At 43.4% G+C, this 10746-nt stretch overlaps 2 protein-coding genes across 3 annotated transcripts in view; one reads left to right on the top strand and one right to left on the bottom strand.

Moving 5' to 3' along the window:
• The first annotated feature begins 3508 nt into the window (after positions 1–3508).
• On the top strand, positions 3509–5981 carry LOC124025863 (cysteine-rich hydrophobic domain-containing protein 2-like). Of its 2 annotated transcripts, XM_046339179.1 has the most exons (6): positions 3509–3707; positions 4113–4167; positions 4659–4811; positions 4909–4968; positions 5296–5355; positions 5447–5981. In XM_046339179.1, the coding sequence occupies exons 1-6, from the start codon at positions 3580–3582 to the stop codon at positions 5495–5497; spliced, it is 507 nt and encodes a 168-aa protein (XP_046195135.1). In that variant the 5' UTR covers positions 3509–3579; the 3' UTR covers positions 5498–5981. The 2 variants fall into 2 exon arrangements, with proteins under 2 accessions (XP_046195135.1, XP_046195134.1); XM_046339178.1 differs by having other exon boundaries at positions 4659–4968.
• A 3392-nt stretch (positions 5982–9373) lies between these two features.
• LOC124025865 (NACHT, LRR and PYD domains-containing protein 1 homolog) overlaps positions 9374–10746 on the bottom strand; it is a 30814-nt gene continuing 29441 nt past the window's right edge. The window contains exon 10 of the mRNA XM_046339181.1: positions 9374–9830. Within this exon, the coding sequence (XP_046195137.1) occupies positions 9496–9830 (335 nt within the window). The 3' untranslated portion in view covers positions 9374–9495. The remainder of the gene's footprint in view (positions 9831–10746) is intronic.

Here is a 10746-nt window from a genome sequence, read left to right as displayed (position 1 = left end):
TATACAAAGAACCTAAAAGAAACACACATTGATTGTTTGAAAGGCTTTCTTATCAGAATAATGTAGAATAGTCTTAATGTACTGCTCGAATTTCTTACAGAAAACATGGATGTGTGGTTTGTTATTGGTGAATTTACATTTATGTATATGATATTTGGACATTAGCATAATTAGATTTGAGGTTTTTTTTTTAAATGGTTTTCCTTATCCTTATTATAGTTAAGGAAACGGAGCAGCACATTCTCCCATTAAAAAACAAAAGTAAATGAAAAACAATGAATATCTTGTCATTTCTTTACATGTAGACAACACAATAATAAATGCACAACTGTTTCTGGATGCTCAACACAACATACAGTTCATGTTAATGTATATAAAACAAATAGTTTCTGCAGGTAATGATTCCCAGGGTCGTACTTATGGATCATTCTGAAAAAGAGACATCTTTCACCTTGTTAAACAAGCAGGTATTTGTGTGGTAATAACCAGACTTTTTTTCCCACCAACAGACATTATTGACAAATGTATTCCAGTAAGTTGTGACATTTTTTTTTACCTTCATTTAACTAGGCAAGTCATTTAAGAACAAATTCTTATTTTCAATGACGGCCTAGGAACAGTGGGTTAACTGCCTGTTCAGGGGCAGAACGACAGATTTGTACCTTGTCAGCTCGGGTGGCTTGAACTTGCAACCTTCCGGTTACTAGACCAACGCTCTAACCCTGCCGCCCCACATAAGGAATGGATTCAAAATATCCCGTTCTGAGGGAACAAGGAGAAAGAGTCAACTGGATTAAGCAGGACAGGTGAAGAAGGTGAAATCTGGCTACACATCTAAATAACATGAGAGTTCCAGATGGAACAGCATCAGAGACTATGGAGAACTCTCTAGGAGGGCAGGTCAACAAGGTGAGGTCTGGTTACACCTCTAAATAACATGAGGGTTCCAGATGGAACAGCATCAGAGACTATGGAGAACTCTAGGAGGGCAGGTCAACAAGGTGAGGTCTGGTTACACCTCTAAATAACATGAGAGTTCCAGATGGAACAGCATCAGAGACTATCGGAGAACTCTCTAGGTGTGTAAAGGATACTGTAACGAAATAAAAATGCCTCATAATTGAGTAACAATCCTTCTGCATTTAAAAAGTTGACTCGTCAGCAGGATATGATTATTAAACCAGTTCTTTAAAAAAAAGTAAAATAATATAATATATAATATATCCGTATTGTTCCAAATGAAATACCTATGAGGGGATGTTGTTGTTGTTGTATATATTAACAACCACACTAAGAATACTTGTCTATAAAAAGCAGATCATTTTGTTAGGAATATTATCAACGGACACCTCCTGGTGACCCTGTAGGAGTCATGTCATGGTTTCTGTACAGCACTTTGAGATATCAGCTGATGTACGAAGGGCTATATAAATCAATTTGATTTGATTTGATGTCCAACCGCGTCATCAGGATGGATCAGCCAATCATGAAGAAAGTCTACAAACAAAAATTAGATTGAGGCAGTGGTGCTGCCACAGAAGCAATAATTGCAACCATATAGATAGAGGACTTATATTGTGCCATCTGCCAACCTAGGGTCGATAAACCAATCAGCAGTATGGATTGAAATAGATAAGTCCTCTATCTATATGGTTACAACCTCCCAACCTAGGGTCAATAAACCAATATGCATTATGGATTGAAACGTGTCGTTTTTAAATGCACATTTTTATTTCACCTCTATGGGATCAGTGTCCCTAAACTGGCCCTAATGTGACTAGAATGAAGAAAATAACAGCCAACTTTCCAGGACATTGACATGTCTTATATATGGGCAGAAAGCTTAAATTCTAGTTCATCCACAAGCAAAGTCCAATTTACAGTAGCTATTACAGTGAAAAAAAACACCATGCTATTGTTTGAGGAGATTGCACAACAACAAAACACTTATCACGGCAACTGGTTTAATACATTCACCTCTGAAGGTAAATAATGTACTTACAATTCAATAGTCTTCTTGCTCTGATTTGTCATTCTGAGGATCTCAGAGATAAAAATGTAGCATGGTTTTGTTTGATAAAAATCCATTTTGTATATTCAAATGTAGGAACTGGGTTCTACAGTTTTAACCCCTGCTGTCTCTGTCCCCAAAACTACCCCGCTCGGCCATCTAGATGTGTGAAGGTTAGTGTTTTTTTCTGTAGGGAAGCTAATTATCCTTCATTTATGACATTCCTGGGCATGTGTAAACTTGAATTGTTTTATTACCGTAGCATTTTTGTATGTTCTCTATAGTTATGTACTTGAAAATGTATCAATTGGCAAACTCTGGCAGACCTGATACAAAATATTGTGTCGTAAATTAAATGCTTCACTGAATAAGTCTGAAACTTTGCACACCCACTGCTGCCATCTGGTGGCCAAAATCTAAATTAAATTACAACTAAACTGTCTATGGCCTTTCTTTTGGGTTTCAAAGATGATAAAATAGAAAATGCATGTTTTTGGTTTGTATTATCTTTTACCTGATCTAATGGGTTATATTCTCCTATATTAATTTCACATTTCCAAACTTCAAAGTGTTTCCTTTCAAATGGTATCAAAAATATGATTTTTTTTTTTAACTAGGTAAGTCAGTTGGAACAAATTCTTATTTACAATTACGGCCTTCCCACCCGGACAACCCCCCTCCTACCCCGGACGATGCTGGGCCAATTGTGTTTCACCCTACAGCCTGGGAACGAACCATGGGCTGTAGTGACGCCACTGCAATGCCATAGACCACTGCGCCACTCAGGAGGCCATAAAAGCCACATAGCTCAGTAGCTAAAACTAATGGAAACAAATTGCTTTCCTATATACGGTTGTTTCATATGATACAACTTTAGTGGTATGGAAAGAAGGAAGAGGTTTAGCTCATGTGTGATCATCATGGTAACAAGTAGGCCTAATAATCTCAACTGAATCACATGTCCGTTCTTTACTGCAACCATAAATAAATTACAAATAGCTACATACTTTAACCAAGAACATACGATAGCTAGTTACTGTCGGATAAATATGTTTTGAGATATTTATATGTAGAATAAAAAGCCATTCCAAACACATATTCTTATTCATTCCTTTACACTTGTGTGTATAAGGTCATTGTTGTGAAATTGTTAGGTTAGATTACTTGTTGGATATTACTGCATTGTCGGAACTAGAAGCACAAGCATTTCGCTACACTCGCATTAACATCTGCTAACCATCTGTATGTGACAAATAAAATTTGATTTGGTTTGATTTGATTTGAGAATACTTTCTGTGGAATTCCTGAATCGATGACGAAAGAACGTCCCTCCCCTTCCGGTTTCGGGGCGCTGCGGCGGATGTTGATATTCTGTTTTGGAGACCACAACCAGAGTTAGCTAGCGAGCTTTCATCGTTGCCGGAGTTTTTGTTGTTGTTGTTAGTTGTGTTGTTTGGTTGTTGTCTGACTTTGAAATCGTTTTTCAACCGGGGAAGGCCCACTGCCCAAACGACGGCACCGTGTCTCTCCCGGCGCCTCACCGGGGAAACGCGAGGCCGAGTCGTGCGATGATGGAGGACTTCGACGAGATCTACGAGGAGGAGGAAGAGGAGGACGAGGAGAGGGCCGCGGAGGAACAGCTGTTAAAGTACGCTCCAGACCCGGTGGTCGTCCGAGGATCTGGCCATGTCACTGTGTAAGAAACCGGCAGGGCTCGGGGGGGGGAAAGACCCAAGCACCGGTTAGTTGTCATGAAATAACGCGAACGAGATAACGAAAGTTACACTACGGCATTAACTAGCTTGTTAGCGGAAAGCTAAGCTAACGTAATCATGTCGGTGTTTTTACGATAACAGGGCCAAGAAACTCGCCTATTGGCAAGGCAACAATAACTATTAACAAGATAACATGACCTAGTTTATGTAGTTCGGACCATAAAATGACTATATACACACCGTAACTACCTGGTTAACTAAATATACTTTCCATATGTGGTTTAGTCAAACAGTTATATAGAACAGCCTCATTTCCCTTGAGTGACATCTGGTTGTTGTGTGCATCAAATAATGCATTTACTTTTATCATGTTCTTGTCCCCGAAGGTTTGGACTCAGTAACAAGTTTGAGTCAGAGTTCCCATCGGCACTTACAGGGAAGGTGAGTCATGGAAAGTACACACATTTTCTGTAAATCTGCCATTTTCGACGTGTGTCCCTCAAGAGTTTTAACGAGTGCAGGTGGTCAGGGGCGGTTGCCAGGTGTGCATCAATCATGATTGTATATATTTTTTGTTGTTGTTTGTTGGGAACAACTACCATACCTGGCAACCCTGCATTTCCAGCTAGCTACAGACTCTGAGCGAATACCTTGCAAACGGCACTTTTACACTATTGTAACTTTGTAGTATCGTATTTGCCACTTTAAAATATAAAGATCCACCTGAATTCATTGTAATAGTCATGTGTTTATTAGCAGGTAATATTGATTCCCCCCAGGACAGCTAACTAGCTTTCCTGGAGACGTTGAAAGTGTGCAGGTCTCCCCAGCAGAATCTTGTGCGTTTTGATTCCATCCTCAGACAAGCTCACTCTCCTTACTTGTTTCATGTATATGACCTGATTTGAGTATTTCCCCTGTCTGTCCTCTAGGTGGCGCCAGAGGAGTTCAAGGCCAGTATAAACCGTGTTAACGGCTGTCTGAAGAAGACGCTGCCAGTGAATGTGCGTTGGCTGCTGTGTGGCTGTCTCTGTTGCTGCTGTACACTGGGCTTCAGTCTCTGGCCCGTCATCTGTCTGAGCAAAGGGTGGGACACACACACTGAGATACACACACACACAGACATACACACAGACCATCCCTCTGCGTACCATACTCAAGGTTACCTGTCTCTCTCCTCCTCAGACACAGAGATCCATGGAGAAGCTGTTGGATTGGGAGAACAGCAGACTGTACCACAAGGTGTGTAGGGGTGGGAGGAGGGCTGGGAGCGGTAGTTATGTTTAACTGATCTCTCCCTCTCTTTCCCTCCCTCCCTCTCTTTTTCTCCTCCCTCACTCTCTTTCCCTCCCCCTCTCTCTCTCTCTTTCCCTCCCCCTCCCTCTCTTTCCCTCCCCCCTCTCTCTCTCTTTCCCTCCCCCTCCCTCTCTTTCCCTCTCTCTCTCCCTCTTTCCCCTCCCTCTCTTCCTCCCTCCCTCTCTTTCCCTCCCTCCCCCTCTCACTCTCCCTTTCCCTCCCCCCTCTCTCTCTCCCCCTCCCTCTCTCTCTCCCTTTCCTTCCCTTTCTCAGCTGTGTTTGCATTGGAGGCTGAGCAAGAGGAAGTGTGAAACCAACAACATGATGGAATATGTGAGAACACACACACATATATATATATCATGGAGTACTTGAGTAATGCACACACACACAGTTTGAATAACCTCTCTCTCTCCCCCCTCAGGTAATCCTGATAGAGTTCCTACCCAAGATCCCCATTTTCAGACCGGACTAGCTCTCCGCGGCCCCACCCACATCCTCCCGTGGTGCCTCTCTTCACTCGGCCCAGTCACCTCTCCAAAATGGCCTCCTCTTTCCTCCCCTAACCAGGCCCATACCCCTAAAACAACACCACCATTTAGTGTTTACTGGACATTATCTAACTTCTCTATCTAGCCCCTCTATATACCCAGAAAACACCTGTTTACACCCTAAAGCCCCTCCCCTTCTCTGATGTCAACCTTCGACCCCTGATCTGTTGGAGGAGACGTGACCTTTTGACCCCCCTCCCCCGGGGTGGCCATGTTGACTGTCATCGGTATGTGGGTCATCGTGGGAGACCCAGCTCAGAAAGGGTGTAAACGGTACCATAGACCTGTGGAACTGGAGAAAGTGGACTCCTAATTTTGGACCTGCAACGATGGACCTCCTCTTCACAGCCCTTCCCTGTACAACGAGGCACAATCTTTCCTCAGATTTATACCCCCGTTATATTGTACCCCAACCTGAACTATGAGACACTCTGTGCTGTTGGAACAGTTGATGTTATACTCTGTTCTAGAACCTCTATGGAACCGCTGAGGTGACAATCAATGGATTAGCTACGGAACTTCTACAGAACTTCAATGGAACTAATATAGAACATTGACAGAACTTCAATGGATTAGCAAACGGAACTGACAGAACATCATTAGAACAGCTATGGAACTGACAGAACATCATTAGAACAGCTATGGAACTACCAACGGAACGTCATTAGGCTCCCGAGTGGCGCAGCGTTCTAACACACTGCATCTCAGTGCAAGAGGCGTCGCTGCAGTACCTGGTTCGAATCCAGGCTGTATCACATCCAGCTGTGATTGGGAGTCCCACAGGGCGGCGCACAATTGGCCGAGCGTCTTCCGGGTTTGGCCGGGGGTAGGCCGTCATTGTAAATAATAATTTGTTCTTTAAATGACTTGCCTAGTTAAATAAAGGTTAAATACTAATGGAACATTGGTAGAACAGTTGTGGAACTTGCAACATCATTTGCCTTTTGACTGGTCATAGAGAACAGTCAAACTCAGTGGATCAGTAGAGAACAGTCAAACTAACCACAGTGGATCAGTAGAGAACAGAACAGTCAAACTCAAACTAACCACAGTGGATCAGTAGAGAGAACAGTCAAACTAACCAAAGTGGGTCAGTAGAGAGAACAGTCAGTAGAGAGAACAGCCAAACCAACCACAGTGGATCAGTAGAGAGAACAGTCAAACTAACCAGTGGGAACAGCCAGTAGAGAACAGAACAGTGGTCAGTAGAGAGAACAGTCAAACTAACCACAGTGGGTCAGTAGAGAGAACAGTCAAACTAACCAGTGGTCAGTAGAGAGAACAGTCAGTAGAGAGAACAGTCAAACTAACCACAGTGGATCAGTAGAGAGAACAGTCAAACTAACCACAGTGGGTCAGTAGAGAGAACAGTCAAACTAACCACAGTGGGTCAGTAGAGAGAACAGCCAAACTAACCACAGTGGGTCAGTAGAGAGAACAGCCAAACTAAACACCGTGTGTCAGCTACATGAAACCCCCGAATCTCTCTCTGCGTTCACTCAAACTAGTCTTCGTCCCCAAATGGCATATATATATGCCATTTAGCAGACGCTTTTATCCAAAGCAACTTATAGTCATGTGTGCATACATTCTACGTATGGGTGGTCCCGGGGATCGAACCCATTACCCTGGCGTTACAAGCGCCATGCTCTACCAACTGAGCTACAGAAGGACCACAGGAGGCATCCTGTTCCTCTATTACCTAACAGGGTTCTGGCCAAACGTAGGGTACAATATAGACTGCTATATCAGATGGTAATCCTAGTCTCCCCTCATCTCCTCCAATAGGATGTCATTTCAGATGGTAATCCTAAACTCCCCTCATCTCCTCCAATAGGATGTAATTTCAGATGGTAATCCTAGACTCTATAGGGCCCTATGTAGTGCACTACTTTAGACCAGGAACCAGTATAGGGAATAGGATGCCATTTGGGACAGCTTTGGCTGATCAGTAAAGGTCAAGGGTCATGCTCAGGGGGTGACCATGGAGAGGAATATGTAGAATTAAAACGGGACGCCAATCCTACTCCTGGAGAGATACTACTGGCCGTGCAGGCTTTTACTCCGACCCTGCTCTAACACACCTGATTCTACTAATCAGTCTAATCAGAACCTTGACTGGCAGAATGGGGTGTGTTAGAGCAGGGCTGAAGCAAAAGCCTGCAGACCCAGTAGCTCTCACTTTAGGTTCATACGGCATCAACTAGCTTTCTGATTGGTTACCTCACATATAAAGCAAGTTTCCTGTGTGTGCAGTTTAACTGTAATCTCAGTCCATGATTGGATCTTGGTCACCCTTTTTATATTCTTTGTCTGGGATTTCTGAACAGGTGTGTTATGATCCTAGCAGACATGTGTGGATGAATGATCACGTAACGTCTGTGTGTGTGTTTAACGGATGTGAAATAGCTAGCTAATTAGCGGTGTTCGCGCTAAATAGCGTTTCAATCGGTGACGTCACGCAAGGGCCGCGGCTTTTGTGGAGCGATGGGTAACGATGCTTCGTGGGTGACTGTTGTTAATGTGTGCAGAGGGTCCCTGGTTCGCGCCCGGGTATGGGCGAGGGCACGGTCTAAAGTTATACTGTTACGTGTATATATGAGGCATATGGACAGTAAACTACCCAGAAACAAACATTTATTGACAAAGAATTACAGCCCAGTCAGATGAGGGGTGTATTTATTAGTAGCCCACCGTAGCATAACGTTTTCCAACAACAACATCAAAAGTGTTTATTTTGGACAAATTCAGGTTGAGTAGGAGTCCTGATCTAGGATCAGGTCTGTTGTCTGTTTCCTAGTGAATACAAGCCAGGGTGTTGAGTAGGAGTCCTGATCTAGGATCAGATCTGTTTCCTAGTGAATACACCCCAGGGTGTTGTGTAGGAGTCCTGATCTAGGATCAGGTCTGTTTCCTAGTGAATACACCCCATGGTGTTGAGTAGATACTGCCCCCATTCTACCATTAGGTTGGTACCCCAACACTGTTACTATCCATTCTACCATTAGGTTGGTACCCCAACACTGTTACTATCCATTCTACCATTAGGTTGGTACCCGACACTGCTACTATCCATTCTACCATTAGGTTGGTACCCGACACTGTTACTATCCATTCTACCATTAGGTTGGTACCCCAACACTGTTACTATCCATTCTACCATTAGGTTGGTACCCCAACACTGTTACTATCCATTCTACCATTAGGTTGGTACCCCAACACTGTTACTATCCATTCTACCATTAGGTTGGTACCCCAACACTGTTACTATCCATTCTACCATTAGGTTGGTACCCCAACACTGTTACTATCCATTCTACCATTAGGTTGGTACCCCAACACTGTTACTATCCATTCTACCATTAGGTTGGTACCCCAACACTGTTACTATCCATTCTACCATTAGGTTGGTACCCCAACACTGTTACTATCCATTCTACCATTAGGTTGGTACCCCAACACTGTTACTATCCATTCTACCATTAGGTTGGTACCCCAACACTGTTACTATCCATTCTACCATTAGGTTGGTACCCCAACACTGTTACTATCCATTCTACCATTAGGTTGGTACCCCAACACTGTTACTATCCATTCTACCATTAGGTTGGTACCCCAACACTGTTACTATCCATTCTACCATTAGGTTGGTACCCCAACACTGTTACTATCCATTCTACCATTAGGTTGGTACCCCAACACTGTTACTATCCATTCTACCATTAGGTTGGTACCCCAACACTGTTACTATCCATTCTACCATTAGGTTGGTACCCCAACACTGTTACTATCCATTCTACCATTAGGTTGGTACCCCGACACTGTTACTATCCATTCTACCATTAGGTTGGTACCCCGACACTGTTACTATCCATTCTACCATTAGGTTGGTACCCCAACACTGTTACTATCCATTCTACCATTAGGTTGGTACCCCAACACTGTTAATCTGAAGCTGTGACCAAAGATTGGGGTCCATCTCCCCAAGAAGGTTCATCATCCTGGAACACGACTCAGTTCCTTTTCTCAACACCATGTCGATGATGTCACGTGCCTTCTCTGCCCTCTCAGCGATCACCTTCACTGACTCCATTTCCTCCTGGTTGATGACTGTGTGTTGCAGGAGTCCGTCCAGCAGACTATCCAGGACAGGTCCTGATACTCGTTTCACAAACTCTGTCCGTACAGAACGCAGCTGCTGCTCTGCAGAACCAGTCAGACTGATCTCAGCCGGACCTCCTGCCCCCGACACAGCACCTAAGAGAGTCAGGTTACAGAATAATTACATTTGTACATCTACATTTGCGTCATTTAGAAGCAGACACTTTCCTCCTTAAGTAAAAGCGACCTGAAATAACAAGTATTGAGAAAAAAAAACAATTTACAATGACGACCTGCATCACTGAACATATTTAAGGCCGGTTTCACAGACATAGAAAAACAGAGTGGGTCATTCAGAACCAGGCTAATCTACATCAAGTCCTGGAGATGTCATTCAGAACCAGGTTAATCTACATCAAGTCCTGGAGATGTCATTCAGAACCAGGTTAATCTACATCAAGTCCTGGAGATGTCATTCAGAACCAGGTTAATCTACATCAAGTCCTGGAGATGTCATTCAGAACCAGGTTAATCTACATCAAGTCCTGGAGATGTCATTCAGAACCAGGTTAATCTACATCAAGTCCTGGAGGAGATGTCATTGGGTCATTCAGAACCAGATTAATCTACATCAAGTCCTGGAGATGTCATTCAGAACCAGGTTAATCTACATCAAGTCCTGGAGGAGATGTCATTGGAACCAGGTTAATCTACATCAAGTCCTGGAGGAGATGTCATTGGGTCATTCAGAACCAGGTTAATCTACATCAAGTCCTGGAGGAGATGTCATTGGGGCATTCAGAACCAGGTTAATCTACATCAAGTCCTGGAGGAGATGTCATTGGGTCATTCAGAACCAGGTTAATCTACATCAAGTCCTGGAGGAGATGTCATTGAGAACCAGGCTAATCTACATCAAGTCCTGGAGGAGATGTCATTGGAACCAGGTTAATCTACATCAAGTCCTGGAGGAGATGTCATTGGGTCATTAAGAACCAGGTTAATCTACATCAAGTCCTGGAGGAGATGTCAGTCATTCAGAACCAGGCTAATCTACATCAAGTCCTGGAGG

The sequence above is a fragment of the Oncorhynchus gorbuscha genome, unplaced genomic scaffold, assembly GCF_021184085.1.
Source record: "Oncorhynchus gorbuscha isolate QuinsamMale2020 ecotype Even-year unplaced genomic scaffold, OgorEven_v1.0 Un_scaffold_2493, whole genome shotgun sequence".
NCBI classification, from domain to species: domain Eukaryota; kingdom Metazoa; phylum Chordata; class Actinopteri; order Salmoniformes; family Salmonidae; genus Oncorhynchus; species Oncorhynchus gorbuscha.
This window is presented reverse-complemented; position numbering and strand designations above follow the sequence as displayed.

Coding starts and splice junctions, on each gene's coding strand:
- LOC124025863 (XM_046339178.1), top strand. CDS start 3,580: ATGATGGAGGACTTCGACGAGATCTACGAGGAGGAGGAAGAGGAGGAC. Junction 4,168..4,658: donor CATCGGCACTTACAGGGAAG/GTGAGTCATGGA, acceptor TCTGTCCTCTAG/GTGGCGCCAGAGGAGTTCAA. Junction 4,969..5,295: donor ACAGCAGACTGTACCACAAG/GTGTGTAGGGGT, acceptor TCCCTTTCTCAG/CTGTGTTTGCATTGGAGGCT.